Source organism: Rhinolophus hipposideros, assembly GCF_964194185.1.
Source record: "Rhinolophus hipposideros genome assembly, chromosome: 17".
Lineage (NCBI taxonomy): Eukaryota > Metazoa > Chordata > Mammalia > Chiroptera > Rhinolophidae > Rhinolophus > Rhinolophus hipposideros.
In genome coordinates this window covers 48882950-48901136 of record NC_138063.1, presented here as the reverse complement: position 1 = coordinate 48901136, position 18187 = coordinate 48882950, and the positions used below count along the sequence as shown (strand labels likewise).

Below are 18187 nucleotides of genomic sequence, written 5' to 3'. Positions count from 1 at the left end.
TTCTTATTTTGTAAGGAGAATAAACTTCCAATTGTTTAAATCATGTAGTTTACTGATAAAACAATGCTACTTTAACATCAGACATCATGACTATATTTTGCAATGATTTATAAATCAATAACAAGAATAGTCATTTTTTTTCAACTATGAAATTAGAAATACATTCAGTTGATTATCTCACAAACACATATGACTGAAACAAATATTTCATTCTCATTCACAGAATGCTGGAAAAGCTCTGGTTTTCATTATGCAGGAAGTGTATTGGAGACTATTCCGATCACGATGGGCTATGCTGCAGGCCTCTTGTATATGCTCTAAGATTTTAAAAGCATTTGCAATACAGTGGTATTTCCCAAAATAAAATGCAAATATTCCATTCCCTGATTGAAGCAACATTTTGCAAAATTAAACATAATGAATATTAATGAAATCATAAACTTTTACATGAGACCTTAGAAACTGTTGTTTCTCATCTTGCTTTTCTGTATTTTCCAAGTTGTCCCAAAAGTGTATGTACTATATTAATAAAAAACTAAAACAAAAAAAATCCCACATCTATTTTGAAGTGGTAACAATGTTAAGGAGGTGCTACAAAGAAATAGGCCAGGATGGAGGACGGAGGGTGCACCACTCCCAGTCACTAAAAATAAGAAAAAGCGGCACTGGAAATCAACAGGGTTCTAATAACAAATCAGAAATTGTTAGAAATTCATGGAAAATAAAAACTAATTTGTTTCATAACTGTAGAGAAATTGTTAGACTGAAAACAGCATAAGACAAACTTACTGGCAAGGAAAGAACAGATGCAGGAAAAGCAAATAGACAAATGAACAACCAAGCTCAAAGTGAAAATTATAAAGTGTAGTAGGGGCCCCAGGGCAATGACCAGGATAACTTACTGTAAAGTGTTCTCCTGATGCAAGGGCCAGATAGACCTCTCAACCGCTGCCTTTATACTGAACGGCAGGAAGTAGTTATGTATGAACCCAAGAAAGGCTCCCTGAATGAATTGAACTACCTGTCTTGGTAAAATGTCCAGGGTTGGGACCAAAAAGTCCTCAACATCAGGTAACTCTGGACCTCCACAAAAGACACAGATGAGAGAATAAAAGGAAAACATCAGCTTTCTCTGGGATTGAAAGAAAGGAAATCATTCACTGTTTTCCCTTTGGCACGAAGATATGTGCTGTGTGCGCATGCATGTGTCAGGAGTGTCTGTGTGAGCACTCGTACATGTGTGCTGTTAAAATAACTTCCATTCATGCACTGTTCTCATACCTTACAGACTTACACAGGACCCAAAATTTGCACTCTTATTCAAGAAAATTTTTTTGGGAAAATATCTATATAATGGTAGGAAGTCATATAGCAATAACATAACCTAAGTCATTAATTAATCAATATAATTCATTAATAAATATAAATCAATCACCAAGGATCATCAGTCATTGGAGAAAATCAAGACGAACAAGTCAACCATCGAGAAAATTAACACACTGAAAAAGAAGTATAGTGATAAACACTCTGGGAGAAAGAGGTAATTGAGGGAAGAGAAGGCAGCTTACAATGATTTAATAATTTCAGAGGGATTTGAGAGGCTATTGTATCCGTAACAGGAACTAACTATAACAGTAAAGAGAAAATCAGTGAAAAAAGAAGAGTTCTTAAAAATCAACAGCAGCTAAATTATAACTAGTCATGGCAAAAATTAGAATTAGGGATCAACAAAATGATGTAGATAAAATCTACTAGTATGTAGAACAGAAAAAAAGATGGAAAATATAAAATTTAAGAGATATGTGGGTTTAATGTAAGCTATGAAAGGAAAAATAAAATGGAGGAAACGAAATAGAGAAATGATCAGAAGAGAATGTTCAGAGTGAAAGGAACATTTTTCAGAAACAAAAATCTGAGTGCTGGTCATAATGAAAAAAAAAAAAAAAGCACGATTTCAAATCGTGATGACAGTTCAGGTTTCCAAAAATAATGATAAACCCAAAAAGCTTCCAGAAATATAAAAATAAGAGCAGGGTATAAATAAAGGTGTAAACTTTAAAGGGGCATCAGACTTCTCAACATTAACACTATATGAAAAAGCAAACAGATTAATATGTATAAATACCTGAAAGAAATTGATATAGGGTCTAGCATTGTGATACACACCAATTTAGGATTAAGCTTTTTGGATATGAAAATTTAGTATCCAGAGATAGTTCTTGCCAGATTTGCTTAGCAATCAGCTAAGATGTAAAATTTTGTAATAGGAGTATGCAAATTAATACTTTTACTGTTCTCTATAGTCATTCTGTAATACCAGCCCTCATGATTCTCCTGTGAGAAAGAATAATACGGTTGATCCTTGAACAACACAAGTTTAAACTGCTCAGTCCACTGTTATACATGGATTGTTTTTTTTTCAATTGACCTGTGGAATTCAAAACTGTGCTTGAAGGGTCAATTTAGCGGATGTGAATCAGCTTATGAGGGCTGACTGTAGTTACACAGGGATTTTTGACAGCAGGGGAGGTGGGTACCCTTAACCCCCACATTGTTCAAGGGTCAACTGTACTTGTTTTTTCATCTATAAACTGGTGAGCAGTTCAGGGGTGTGGCTGGAATAAAACTTAAATTCTCTTCCATTTCAGTGAGAAGTTTCTTCCGGTGTTTGGCACCATACTTGCCTCTTGATTATCCTTTAAAAGGGGTTAAGACCTTCAAGAAATTGAAATAAAAGTGATAGTGATAAAAGAGGAAACGCACACTAACCATGAGAGCCCACGGCTAAGGGTAGGAGTGTCAGTGTGGCTTAAGATCTAACATAAGGCCACTATTACGTGCTGCCCTGACATCTGGTGAAAGCAAGACCATGAGTGGCCTAACTGCAAGTCCTCCTCCCATTCTGCTCCCCCAGATAAGGTAGCCCAGCCAGAGAATGCTCCTTATCCAGGGGAGCAGACACAGTTCCTGATTATCTCTGTGTGGTGGGTTTCCAGTCCTTGCCAGCCTTTGAAATTATTCAAATAAGCCAATCATATCCTCCCCAGGGGAACCAGGAGGCACCTCACCCTCTTGTTACTACAAAGCCTGCCTTACTCTGCTCCCAAGTGCACCCCACATGTGACTCATTGTGGTATATGTTGTCCTTCCCCACCCAGGCTGTGATAATATGTGACCAATAAGTTGCTATTGATTTTATCTGTCCAATGCCGGGTGCCGTGTGTTGAGCCATCCCTATAACCCTAGGGTGGGCCTCCCCACCTATGGGGTGAAGAAGAGGCAATGAAATTGTAGGTAGAGTCAGGTGGGGTAAAAGCTCACACAAACCCAGTGTCCACTCTGACTTGCCCCTTCTCTGGCGGAGGGGAGAGACAGTGGCTGATGTGAAGGAAGACAGGGCAGGCAGAGAGGAACAAACACTTCCAGTGAAGTGTCCTGTTTGGAAAGGAGGTATATAGGACTCCCTGCAATGAGGAGACAACCTGAGACCAGAGGACACCTGCTGTCAACTCAACAGAAAATGTAGAAACCTCTGACTAGAGTTAACACTCTTAGGAGAAATTCAATGAAATCAGAAAATAAAGTAGAGACAGAATCTACAAAACAGGATTGCTCACAGCCCCAACTGACCAGGCTCCACTTCCAGACCTTGGTTTACCCTCAGTAACAAAAGGGCTGCCTGAACACAAACTGGCCACATCCGATCCCTTCAGTAGAATTTTGGAAGGGACCAACAGCAGCTCCTGATAGAATGCCACATGTAAAATGTACATAAGAGGAAAATAAATTGTAGAGGAACTAAATATCATCATCATCATCATCTTCATCAGATCAAGAGGGGTAAAGGGTTATTTTAGAATAGCAAAGAATCCCTCTTCTGCTAGGAAGGAAGAAAAGTGGAGGTAAGTGGAAGGAAACATACTGAAGTATAATAGGGGAAAGTCTCCCACAGCAAATTTGCTGCAGCCATGAATCCATGTGGAGGCAGATGTCAGCAAACCTACAGCCTTCTACATCTCCTACAGAGGGCGCACCTCTTTCATAATAGGACCCAGGCCTCATGCCAAGTGGTGTAAATCATGGCCTGAGATGCATCCACAAAAATAAAGCCTCTTCTGAGATAGCTTTACTGGCAGTTATGAACTCACATTAGCACTCTTTGAAACTCTTAACTAAAACAGAAAAGTGCGCTCTAATGATATGTGTCTCACCTCCTGTGACGTAATGAAAAATGTCTAGCTCCTGTGCTACACAGTGCACTTTTTCCCACTTATTGCTACGAGTATACATTTGAGATGCTATCATGCTATTGCGCTGCTCCCCACAAGATCTTTACATTAGAAAAGAACTGAAATGTTGAAATAGTTCTTATGGTGAGAATTAAATTAATATTGAAAGCCAAATGGAAGGTAGTGCAAGATTTTTCCATCATGTGCTCAGCAAAGAGGACAAAAGTTTAGTTGACGACCACCCCACATTTTTGACTTCTGGCTTTGGCTGCAGATGCAGCTGTGGTTGTTTTTGTTATTGTAGGTACAGATAGGCCATGTAGTTGTTTGTCGATAATAATTAAATAATCGAGTATTTAATCATTCATTCCTGAGTTTAAGAGTCTGCTTTTTCTTCATTGTTACAAGGTAAGCAGGCATTTTTCCCTCAAGTGTTCCTGACTGCCTTGAAATAATTGCTTTTTCTAACTTCCTTACTCTCAATTCCCCTTGCTTCATCTTACCAGTTGACCATTTCTGCAGGGAATTGCTGATATCCCTTCTTCATCCAGGGTCGCATCCAAAAGAGGAGTTGGAATACAAGAAAAATCATCTGGCTATTGAGAAAAATGAAAGTGCATTTTTATTCAGCATGTTCTCCCAAAGATCATTGTGCATTTAGTTATGTGTTATGCATAATATGTGTACATTCATGTATAATTGTGGACATAAACATACATATGACTGCCTGTGCACTGATCATTGCATTTAGCTATTTGTCAGCGAATACTTGCCAGGCATGATGATACACACTGTTCTCTGTGGAGACCAAATACTGTCTGCCTACCCCTAACCTAGGCACTTATCTTTCTTAACAGAATTCTGATTATTTTTCAGGAACTTTTGTGTCCAACTAAAAAGAAAAAAAAAAAAAATTCCCAGGCTTCCTTGCAGCTAAAGATGATCATATAACAGTTGTAGACAACAGGTGGTAAATGGAATTCTACCACATCAAATTTCCAGGAAAGTAATGTAGGAGGGACTGAATCAGTTGGTGCAAGTTCCAAGAACTGCCAGGAACATGGATATGGTGTCTAGAGTGGCCAACCAACTTGTAAGCAAAAAGATGAAGGCCACGTATGAAAGACAAAATAGAAAGGTAGAAGAAAGCTGGATCTATGCTAAGGAAAAGGAATGCCTACCTTTAGCTTCTTTGTTAAGAGAGAGAAACAAATCTATGTTTGTATAACTCATGATTTCTTGGGTTTTCTGTTACATGCAGTCAAGTGTATATATAAGTGATATAATCTCATTTTTTAAAACAGCATGACCATACTTATGCGGTCAATTATAAGTCAGTCCCCAACTTTAACTAGTTGTTTATCAATTATGAAATTGAAAATAAATAAGGTTGACTATTTTGCTCAGTTAAGTGTGTTACTGAAAGGACTATTTGGTTCACGTCTTCTGAATATTAAACAAATATATTTGGGTCCTGGAATTCTGCTCATTATGAAGAGGATTGTGGACTTTGTGTTACATATCCAGAGGCTGATTTGGTATGTGTGATTTAGTGTATAATGGCTCTACTAAAACAAGGGTTAAAGATTCTATTTTTTATGGTTAAAAACTCCATTGAAAATTAAATTTATTGGCTATTTTATAAAATCATAAAATTTTATTTGGGCCCATAGAAATTGTCACTTGTTTTATTTTTTTACCTTGCTTGTCCATGTTTTGTAAGTTTCAGTAAAGATTATACATTACTTTTATAATAGGAAAAAAACATTTTTTTGGCAAGGAACAAATACTACTGAAGAATTAGCATAAGAAAATTGGATCAAGATAAAAAAATACATATACCACTTTCTCCTCCCCCTGCAAATTACTCAAAAGTGTCAAAAGAAATACCTTTTTCAAAGAGTGGCTCTAGAAACCACTAAACATTTCCATTAGCAGAACAGAAATTGTTGACTGTTCCTGGAAGATAAAAACCAAGCAAGAATGGTTTGATAAGAATAGAGGAAAAACCTCAGCCTGAAAAAAGGTACAAAAGGAAAATATGTAGGGGTTAAATGCTGATCCAGAAAAAATATATCCAGAATGAAAATAAAGAGAGCAGGAAGGAATTCTCCAGTTAAGAAAACAATGAGCAAAATAACTGAAGATTGTTTTTCTGAACAAAGAGGCCAGGAGACCTTTCCTCCCTCTAACACTGAACAGCAGGCAGCTGCCAAAAGTGATGCTAGGATAAAACCCAACAGGTATCCTCTTGGTGACAGAGGGACCACCTGCGTTGGGGTCCTAGCATGCTTGTGGTGGTCCTGAACAAAAGTAAAGTTGAATTGCACTTCATTGGGGCCTTCTAAAAGAACATAGACAAGAGTCTATATTCCTAAAAAGGAAAGTTAGGTTTGGCTGAAAAGAAAATTAATTACGATTCTGTAGGACTCTCATTACTTTGACACTGATGCCACATTAAGGTTTTTTAAAGTGAAGTATGGCCGTTGGCATTAACACACTTCACCACTGGCAGAGGCACAGACTCCTATTCACGGGAGAGTTTTTGGGAGAAAACAAGTTTACATAACTGAGCAGGAAATACACAGCCATTACCTATGCTAATCAATCGATCTTGTCCTCTGTTAATCAATATGAATCAACACCCAAGGATGAAAATCAATTGAAAACAATAGCATTGGAAGAGAAAAACAATGATGCAAACATAAACACTTAACCCTTAAGTAAACAGGTAATTTAAGGAAAATAAGGGAACCTTGGAATTTAAGGTTCAATTTAGCTAGTGCCTTCAGAGTGCTGAGACGCTACTGCAGCCAAGAAACAAGAACAGATGGCTAAAGGCAGGGATGGGGGGCATGTAAGGGGAGGGGAGTTAGGGAGAAGGAGGGGCTATAATAAATTAACACTATGACTGCTAAATTTTTAACAATAAATGAAAGGCAGAAGTATTGATACAACCATGGCCAAATTACTGATGTAAAAAATGAAACTGAAAAAAAAAAATAAATAAAAAAAAAATGAAACTGAAGGGATATCCAAGAATGGAGACCAAACGGACACACACACAAAGCCTGGGATATTTATGTAAGACGGACAGAGGTTCAGACCAGACAATGCAACAATCATCTAACAGGAGTTACAGAAGAAGATAACCAAAAAAAATGAAATAAATAAATACTTGTTTTCAATGTTAGAAGAAAATATGTACAACCTAAAGAATGAATAAGCTCTCAGATTGCAAGCAGTGACCAGGATGAAGTTTTTACAAAGGAAAAGCAGGTAAAATTTCAATATTCCAATGGTAAAAATATAAAGAAATGAGATTGATATAGACATTGCTGCAATAGTGGATAAGAGAAGATAATCGATAAAAACCTTCAAAATAACGAAGAAAAATGATTTTGAGCATAGGCTTCAATGTGCAAAAAATTAAGAAAGTATAAGCTACATATTCATATCTGTCTTTCAAATTTGAATTTATATCTCCACTAGGTAAGTATACTGGGTTAAATTTATACATCTAAAATTAATGTAAGATTATTTTATGAAACTTATGGTGTTAAATCTTCATTAATAAAGTGAAATAGAAAATTTTAGGTAATTATCCTATTAATGTAGCTAAAGAAAGAAATAAAAGAGTCAGAGGGGATATGGGAGGGAGGCCGAGAAACAAAGAGAAACAGAAAAAAAGAAAAAGAGAGAGAGAGAGAGAGAGAGAGAGAGAGAGAGAGAGAGAGAGAGAGAGAAAGCACACACATAGAGAGAACAGGACAGATACTTGGAGCAAAAGAAGGAAGGAGGAAAGAATTGGTATTTATGTTGTCAAATTCAAACAGGACACTGAAAATTTTAGGTACATCCCTAAGAAACTTCAACGTCTCTTACTTGGAGAAACGAATGCTGAATTTTGAGGGGAAACATATCTGTGAAGATGATTATTAGGCCTTATATGTTGTAAAAATACAATACTTTAAAAAGTATTGCTTTTTACATTTTGACAAAGAATAACCTGAGGGGCGGCCAGATGGCTCAGTTGGTAAGAGCTCGAACTTTTAACAACAGAGTTGCCAGTTTAATTCCCACATGAATTGGTGGGCTGCACCCCCTACAACCAAGATTGAAAACAACGACTTGACTTGGAGCTGAGCTGTGCCCCCCACAACTAGATAGAAAACAATGACTTCACGTGGAGCTGATGGGCCCTGGAAAATCACACTGTTCCCCAATATTCCCCAATATAAAAACTTAAAAAGGAAAAAAGGAAAAAAGAATAAACTGAATTTTTAAGCAGCCTGTACAGTGCCAGGCTTTCACTGACTTTCAGAGGTCCCACTTGCCTGGACAGCACAAGACCTCTCTACTCCCTAGGTATATGGTCTTTATTTTATCGCAGCCACTCTCCTTGCCTCATTCCTAATTCACTCTAGAACTGGGGCTTCAGCAACAAGACTGGAAGGGGAGAAGAGGAAGCTGGTCAGGAGGAAGAGACTCTCCCCGGCTGCCTGCCACCACAAAGGGTCTGTCCTAGGCCTTCTCTCTGCCTTTTCTGGAGTTAAGCACCTAACAGTTTACTGTACCTGCACATTACAGAAAAGTAAAAGACTCTTCATTTCTTTCTTTTGTTTTTCTTTGACAAACGGTTTATTGAATTTTGCATCAGTGTGGGACATCTCTTATTGTATCCCAGAATCCCAGGATTCAGAGAGGTGGTAAAGTGGCAATAGTGAATTTGGGGATCTGGTCTCCCAAGACTACCTGCTGCTCTACCCCCATATCTGCGATGGCTGCCAGGCAGATCACTTCTCCACTGGAGCTGTCCCACTGCATGGCCAAAGTGAGAAATTGGCAGTGAATTGCAGACACTCTTCCTTGGTCATGCCTTCCTGATAGGTAGCAATGGACATAGCCATAGATACAGGAGCTCCGGGAGCCTCCAGTTAGCAAAGGACTGTCTTACCATCATACCCCTCAGGGGCACTGAGTACACCTGCCCTGCTTCTTGGGGGTCCCAGCCTGCAGTGATGATTCCTGCCATCAAGTCTTCCTGCTAGTGGTAACACATCTCCTTAAGGAGGCTGGCTGCTGTGAGTACCATTGGAGGCCATTCAGCTCAGTGCTGTGGAAACCAAGCTGATAGTTAACAGCATCAGCTAATGCTGGTATATCAGCTGTGGGGCCTGAGCAGCAGCAAAAAATACAACTGTGAATAGGGGTCAGCTTGTCAGTCACTCGATTGGCTGCCGTAGGAACCAGTGGTCATTCTGAAGTCAGCATTCCAAACCACGCCCCCATGAAACTGCGTGGCCATGGTCCCTGTGGAGTCGGTCAGGAATAATGGCCTCCAGCACACAGACTGGTGCTGACCCCGCTCCTCTGGCAGCTACTAAAGTGGCTACCGTCTTGCTCCCTCTTCATTTCTTTTTATACTTAAAGCCTCAGTGAGTAAGTGCCCACTTTATGTTTCCTTTCAGGGTCTAAGTGAAAGAAGGAGTAACACAAAAAGAGTTCTTTCTCTCCTGTTTCTATGTTACTAGATGTCCAAAGTTTTAGAAAACCTCAAGAGGTTAGTTATGTATCTTCTTGAGTAACTGGAAGGATTTGAGAGAAGCCTATGGACCCTTTCCTATTTTGCACTTTGCTAGCAAAGAGCAACACTGTCATGCAGGGTGTCATGCGTGGTCTCTGGTCCCGCTTCCCACATAAGAACGCAGGACATGGTGAGGTCAAAAAGGAACACCCACGGAGCCACAGATAAGGGAGTCATACCACTATAGCCTCGCTGGCGGCTGGGTTGGAGACACAGGAAGCAGGAGCCACACCATCCGCAATCCATACTCACTCACTCCGCCCTTGCTACTCCCCCTTTTCTGCTAATGTAGCCACGACAGTTATATTAGTGGCCAATGGCTCACTGTCGGCCAACTAGCCACAGCTGATGGCCATCCAATCACAGTTGATGGCCATTTACTACCCGAGCGAGCACCTTTCCCTGTGAGGGCGAGAGCCTGGAAACTGCACTCCTGGCTCTGTCCCCACAAACACCCTTTGTATAAAGTAGCTGGAAACAGAAGTGGGAAAGGAAGCATATAGGCCAAATTCTTATGGTTTTTTCAAGATGATCTGGGAGATAACTGAAAAATGACCTGGGGAATTTAAACCAGCAGGGTAAACCTTTTTCTTAATAGGTATCTTGGCCGGGAAACTTTTCTCAAGTCGTGGGCATCACCTTTATTCAATTACAGATGTAGAAAATCTCACCGCCCAGAAAGACATAGGTTTCAAGTAGTTTGAAAGTTCAAACAGCCAGAACTCACAGTGCACTTACCTCAAGATATATCATTATATACAGCAGAAGATTCTAGAACTATGCTGTTCAATGCATTAGCTACAGGACACATGTAACTAGATTTAAATCAATTAAGATTAAATAAAATTAAAAATTCAGTTCCTTATTCACACTAGCCATATTTCAAGTGCTAGTGCCCCATGTAACTAGGGGCCACCGTACTGGACAGCACAGAAATAGATGATTTCCAGCACTATCGCAAGTTCTAAAAGATAGTGCTATTCAAGGGCATAATTAGCACAAATGCAAATGTTGACTAGGTATATGTGAGCTGCCCTGGCAACTACCCAGTGTGATTAATATATCTAAGAGAAGACATGACTTATAGACAACCTAAAGTAACTCAAGTTGAGGACTGTCTTTAATCATGCTTGTTACCCAATATCCTTGAAGTTTTAATTTATGTCATTATTGATACAACAAACAGAGGACAAACCTAAATTAGAGTGATTAATTTGCCCCAGGCAACTTTATTTGTAACTGCAGCAGAATATCAATTTTCCTTTTTTTTCTATACATTAATTGTCCCCAAGGTTCCAAGAATCCTATCTGCATAGAATCTAATATATAGGGACCTTGCACAGATAATGTACCCAATACGTATTTGTTTTGCCAGTGATACAGTTATGCAGTGCAACATTACAATGATGCAATGAGTGAATGAGTGACTTGTAAGGCAGAGCTAGCAGTAAAACAAACACAGAAATCGGAGAACATGACTAACAGCCTTAGAAGTAAAACTGTGGTCACGAAACTGCTAAGGGTAAGCTGGAATTTCAACCAGCCATTCCTCATAAAACATGTGATGCTTCCCTTATGCTTTTTTGTAAATCATTCTCTCTCCCACTTAATTAATGCTTGTCTTTCACTTTTTTCCTTTTTAATTTATTTGAACATAAAGGCTATCCTACCCACTCTCCCACCCCCATCTCCATTTAAAACAAACCACTCGAACTTGCTTATAATACCAGGGCCACTTTCCTGGGATTCCTGTGCCTGTCAACAGTTTCCATTCGGCACTTAGATTTAAGTAAAGGCTCTGTGTATCCTATCCACAAAGACTTGCTCCATGGCCAAAAAGTTATTCTACAACTTCAACAAAGAAGGGAATAAATTTAGTGTTGAGGGAGATTGCTGTACAAGAAATAAGGAATGACCACGTAAGTTTCAAATGTGTAAGATTTTGGACTGTGCCATATGCTTTAATTTTCTCTAAAATCTAGAGAGTGACTGGACTTTTCTGATACTTTTTCCATGTTCTCTTCCCACCCCACCCCACCCCGCCATCCAACCAAACATTTTGAGCCATATTCATCACTTACAGGAGATTCGCTGACTCCAAAGATGTCTCTGACATCCCGGACAGCTTGCTTGTTCTTTTTTCTCATGGTTTGAGTATAAGTATTATATCTCTTTTTCACTGCAGCTGCTTGGGTTCTTGTCAATGTGGAGAGCAAGGCTTTGCCATCCTCTTCTTCATCACCTGAGATCAGGGTTGATAAACCCACATCTTGTAACCACTCTGCTTCAAGTTCTCCTTCTGTAAAATAATATGACCAAGAGAAAGTTAGAACGTTCTCTGTCTGACTGGATGATGTGTATATCTGTATATCTGTGCATAGCAGTGCACAGGCCTATAAGATTGAATGAAAAGTCTGCACTGTATTTTTTAAATAAGTCAAGTGTGAGAGATGGCAAAGAACCTGGAACAGAGTATATGTTCAATAGGTATTTGTTCTCTTACTTTTCTCCTTATTCTGAACATTAAGTAATCTTTTCTTTTTTAAGAAGACAATTTAAACATGTAAAATTCGTCATAATGAGAATCAATTGCTATTGTAAATTAGATGTACAGAAACAATAAAGAATTCAGAATAACAACATCTTGTAACAGAAAATCCACTGCACATACCTTTCTGGGAACTATGTTAAACAGGCACTACTGAATGAGATTTGTCTAAACAGCAGATTAGATTGATTTGTAAATAACCTGTCAAAACATCAGTTTAGGAATCTTAGATTATTACATTGTTGCATCCTTGGTATATAAACAAAGCCTTCTAATGTGCTTTACAGGTCCAGTTTCTTAGCTAGACAAATCTTCTATTTCCTTTATTGTTTTGTTTATTTTCTTTGTAAACTGTCCCTTTAACAGAAGTGCAAAGGTGAACCTACGTACATTTAGCAGCCTTACTCTAAAATAAACTGCTTAAATTAGTGAGTTATGACTTGAAAGTCTTCCTTTACTTAATCCTTAGATAAGACTTTCATTTTTGAAGACAGAATTTACAAATATAGCTTAATATTAGTTTTAAAAATTGGATTTCCTCTCTATCTCTGTAAGTGGTAATGAAAAACTGCAAGTAAGGAGTAATTGGTAAGGTTAGAGTTGACGTACACTAGGGGTGAGGAGATGGTCGAAATCCTTGGACTCAGAGTGCAGAACATGTAGAATATATGTTTTCCACAGTAAAGGAATGTCTATAGAAGAGATCAGTGTTACTCCTGTTTGCTGAATTACGGACAACATATTAGAGACTTTAAGAAAGGGTTAGTAAACTTAAAATAATCACAGAAATTATCCAGTATGAAAGATAGAAAAATATTTTTAAATATTTGAAACAGCCCAGTGACCTTTGGAAAATGGTAAGTCATGCAACATACATGTAGTTGAAGTTTCAGAGAAGAGAGTGGTCCAGAAAAGAATATTTGAAGAAACAATGTCCAAAAGTTTTTAAAGTTTGCTGAAAAATCAACCAGTTCAGCTAACACCCAGTAAATAAATACAAAAGAAACTGCACTTACACATCATCTTAAAGTTAAACTGCTGAAAACAAAAGATAGTAAGAAAATATGAAAGTAGTCAGAGAAAGACAACATAGTACATATAGGGGAACAACAATATGAACACACTGACTCCTTATCAGAAACAATGCAGGTCAAAAGACAATAGGATAACATCTTTAAAATCCTGAAAGAAGAAAATCCCCTGTCAACCCATAATTATATATTCAGCAAAAATATCCTTTAAGAAAGAAGGTGGAAAAAAATCATCGTCAGGTGAATAAAAATCAAGAGAATTTATCAACGTAAACTTGCTCTGTAAGATATGCTGAAGGAAGCTCTTGAGGCGAAAGGGAAAAGACATCAAATGGATACTGGATATATAAAAAAGTATAAATGTTAAATACAGATGGCTACTTTCTCTCCTCCCCAAAATTAGGCCTAAAGCCTAAAGCCATTAGATGAAGCAGAGCAACGCAGGCATCTATGCAGAGAAGTAGTCTAGACTGGGATGTTGGAGCCCAAGTGAGATGGGAAGGGCAAAGGGAAATGAGAGGCAGAGGGAATTTAGTAATGTACAGGGGGGTTTGATCAAATAAGTATATATATTTAAGATAATCGAAGCCAGTTTTCTCACTAACAAGGAAATCACAAATATGTTAAGGGAGAAAAATACAATGAATCTAGGGTTTATTAGATTGAAAGTGAAGATATAGGTGTGAACTCATATATTTCAATGTCTTTATAAAATATAGATGTAAATGTATATATGTATGTGTGATACATATACATACACATTATATACACACACATATAAGTACATACACACGTGTATGAGGTGTATATATGTATATGTACATACACACACACACACACACACACACACAAATGAGAACATTCTTATGTGCATATTTGCTAAACTACCTTCAGTGTTTCTTGGATGTCTTATGTATTTACTTGTTGATAAGTAGGACCGGGAGGAGTTGACCTATGCTTTTAACCCCAGGTGAGTAATTTTGCTCTTTGCTTCCTCCAAAATTATACTGACATTTTTTCCCACTCTACCTGCTTTGGTAATTAATAGTCAAGTATACAGATGTAAAGGCCATCAAAGTTAGAATACTCAGTCTGCTAGATGATAATAAATCAAATTAATAAAAAGGCACAGCATCCTTAAGTAGCCACATATAAAGGATGAATTTGGATTTTGTTGACAGCCCTCCTTCAGGTTATGTCACCTTGGACAGAAAACACCCTGAGTCAATGCTGTAGATATAAATTAATGGGAACAGGTACTGATATGCCGAATTCTACTAATTCATTTGTTAAACTACTAATGGGATGATTTCTACCTGCTGACACAACGAGAGAGCATACAAAGACAGTCAGCACATGGGAAAATGAATCTAACACCTTACCATCCAAAGGCTTGACCTCGGCTGGCATCTGCTCTTCTTGCCCTCCCATGCTGTTCTCTTTAATACTTTCTATTTCCCGCCAGAAATCTTCCATGGAGGCGCTGTCTATGGAGACTTGTGAGTTGGAGCGGTTGCATGCAGGAGAATGTAAGGATTCATTGGAGAGCATCCTGTTAATTCTTCGGCAGCGAGGAATGGATTTTCTGTGGAAAGAATAACATCTGTGAATGAGACTCAGTGTCTTTTATGTCATAAGTCACAAAACTTAAGTTTAAAATCAATGGAGAAATAGTTTGTGTGGTAGAGAAGCGTTTGAGGGAATAATCTCAATTCAGTGGTTGCCTTTCTTTTTTATTCTCTTTAATTCATAATGACTCAGGCCATATAGGAATTACCACAAAAATACAATTTATAATTTCCACATACTTGGTGATAGGAAGCTATTTGAATTAGTAAAAACATACATAATAAAGGTTTGTCTCTGTAAAGTATCTAAGATGATGACAGAGAAGCGTGTAAAAAGTCCGTTGCTCATACCCACTAGGGTGGCCACCAAAAGCAAACAAACAAAAAACAGGAAGCAATAAGTGTTGAGAATGAGGAGAAACTGGAACCCTTGTACACTGTTGGCGGGAATATAAAATGGTAAAATGGTGTAGCTGCTGTGGAAAACAGTATAGGGGTTCCTGAAAAAACTGAACATAGAATTACTGTATGATCCAGCAATCCCACTTCTAGGTATATACCCAAAAGAATTGAAATCAGAATCTCAAGGGGATTGTCGTACACGTATGTTCATAGCAGCATTACTCACAAAAGCCACAAAGTGGAAACAACCCAAATACCGTTAACAAATGAATGGATAAACAAAACACGGTATATAATACATACACTAAAATGTTATTCAGCCTTAAAAAGGAAAGACATTCTCATATATGCTACAATATGAATGAAACTTGAAGACATTATGCTAAGTGAAGTAGGCCAGGTACAGTAAGACAGATACTGACAGTATGGTTCCACTTACATGAGGTACCTAGAGTAGTCAAATTCATGAAGACAGAAAGTGGATGGTGATTGCTATGGGCTGGGGGAAAGGAAATGGGTAGTTGTTATTTACTGGGTAGAGTCTCAGTTTCACATGATGAAATGAGTTCTGCAGCTGGTTGGTGGAGATGGTTGCACAACAATGTGAATGAACTTAATACCCATGAAGCTATATGATTAAAAAAGGATAAGATGATAAATTTTATCTCATGTATTTTACCAGAAGTTTTTCAAATTGAAAGAAAATCTTTTTAAGTTAAATTTTGAGATGAGATAGTAGTAAGAGGAAATAATCTATAACATTCAATGGAAAACCCTATATTAAGATGGGCAAGTGAGGCATGAACCAGGCAAACAGAGATGAACGGTCAGTTCAGGAAGAACGAGATTACCACCAAGGTTAGGGTCCAACCACTGAGAAGGGAAGTATAGGCTCCAGTTACTACTATCCAATAGGACCATCACCGGTCTAGGAGACAAACGGCTGAGCATGGAGCAGCTTCATGAGGCATTCCGCATGGGGCTGCTGCAAGGACTAAGTGAATTAGCACATGGAAAGCATTTGGAATAAAAACATTCAACAAATGTTAGTTTAAAAAACAAGAGACGTAGTAAGGGAGATACGCCAACATGCTGGAATTCCGAGAGATTTTGGTGATTTATGTAAAAATAAAACAAAATATTTTTGTGTATTTTACCTTAATGGATGTATAAACTAACCTTACCGTGGTAAGCATTTCACAATATATAGGTGTATCAAATCATCATGTTGTACATCTTAAACGTACACAATGTTATACGTCAACTATATCTGAATAAATCTAGGAAAAATTTTTTTAAAAAAATATTTGATTTCCATGATTTTGATTGACAAAATTACATTTCTTGGGAGAAGGATGGTTGATTAACTGGAACTCAGTCCTCGATCATGAAAAATATCTGAAGTACTTTATGCAGTAAAATCTTCTGCTACTGTCTTACATGATTTCTTTTTAATTTTTCGATTTGGTATGGGTATGCAACTCCTTTCAAAGCTTGGGTTCTTTTCCTTGGGTTTAGGTAGAACTGAACCAAAAGGCTGAGACTACCTCTTAACCAGTGTTGAGCTGCTTCACCCCAAAAAAGAACTCCCAGATGAAAAGAGGTAACCAGAGCAATGGTGCAGAAAACATCCAACTGTGGTCATTAGGACTTGCATAGGACAATTAAATATGGACATGCAGAGCGGCAGTGGATTGCTATCAAATTTAGCCAAGTCCTAAAGCATATGTAAACACACTGATATTCCTGATAGTACAAAAATGGAGATAATAAGAAAAAAATCCATTTGCTCATATTGTCTATACCTCTATGAATCCTAGATTTCTAAATCACCCCTAGTAGAAATTTTCGGAGTTTTATCATTGATCATTTCATGATACCAGACTGAAAGTCGTTCTAGTTTTAAACATTAACTGGAGCAAGTTAGCCAATTTATTTTTTTAAGCCAAAGCATTTCAGAAAAAAAAAAAAGAAATATCCACTTTTATTTCTGTATGTTGTACTGTGTGATAAAAATAATCTTAGGCAGCTTTGTTTGATAATTGGGCGATAAGAGTTTTTTCACATCCAAAAACATACAATAGTGAAAAGAAAGCCTCTTCAGTAAATGGTGCTGGGAAAACGGGAAAGCCACATGCAAAAGAATGACATTAGACTATCTGTCACCATGTACCAAAATAAACTCAAAATGGATCAAAGACCTAAATAAAATACCTGAAACAATAAATTACATTGAAGAAACTATAGTTTGACAAGACACATTCTTGTGAGTGAAATGCAGATGAAATTGACACAGATATCAAGACAGTTATTGCTTCCTTTACTGTTTTAGGTTTTTAAAGCCTTTTCCCTTTTGCAACAAGACCAATACTGAAAACCACTAACAAATTCATAGAGTACTCGTATATAAATATCTATTTCTTATAAAAGTTTAATCAATTACCACTGCTCACATAACCTACTGTCCTCCATGTACCATATTCAGAGAAAGTTTATAGATGCCCAAACTTGCTCTAATTCTGGAATTTTTAGGTTTATTTCTTAAAAAAAAAAAATGAACATGCTTGACTTGAAAAAAATAAAGTCTTAACAGCAGACATGGACCAAGTTTTATTTATAATACAGTGTATTAATAAGCTAAAAGTTTAAATAATACACAATTGTATAAAGCAGAAATTGAAGGTATTCTCCTCCCATCTATACCACATCAATATTACACTATTAGATGCTTTGTTTTCCTTACTCAGAAACATGTCATAGATAGCTTTTCCATGCCAACACAAAGATATCATCAATGGCTACATAGAATAGCATAATTTATC

At 37.6% G+C, this 18187-nt stretch overlaps 1 protein-coding gene and 1 pseudogene across 23 annotated transcripts in view; both read right to left on the bottom strand.

The window, feature by feature from the left end:
* ARHGAP28 (Rho GTPase activating protein 28) overlaps window positions 1–18187 on the bottom strand; it is a 193442-nt gene that overhangs the window by 69999 nt on the left and 105256 nt on the right. For 13 of the 22 annotated variants that reach the window (XM_081078567.1, XM_081078572.1, XM_081078566.1 and 10 more), the window contains 2 exons: window positions 14778–14980; window positions 11898–12115 (listed from right to left, as the gene is read on the bottom strand). In XM_081078567.1, coding sequence (XP_080934693.1) covers window positions 11898–12115; window positions 14778–14980 — 421 coding nt within the window. Of the gene's footprint in view, window positions 1–4732; window positions 4826–11897; window positions 12116–14777; window positions 14981–15804; window positions 15865–18187 lie in introns of all 22 variants that reach the window. The other 9 variants (XM_081078556.1, XM_081078576.1, XM_081078571.1 and 6 more) reach the window with 2 other exon arrangements.
* LOC308509730 (proteasome subunit beta type-6-like) lies at window positions 8928–11862 on the bottom strand (annotated as a pseudogene). The gene is made up of 2 exons: window positions 11855–11862; window positions 8928–9638 (listed from the first exon to the last, which is right to left on the bottom strand). The product of its transcript is annotated as a proteasome subunit beta type-6-like (transcript).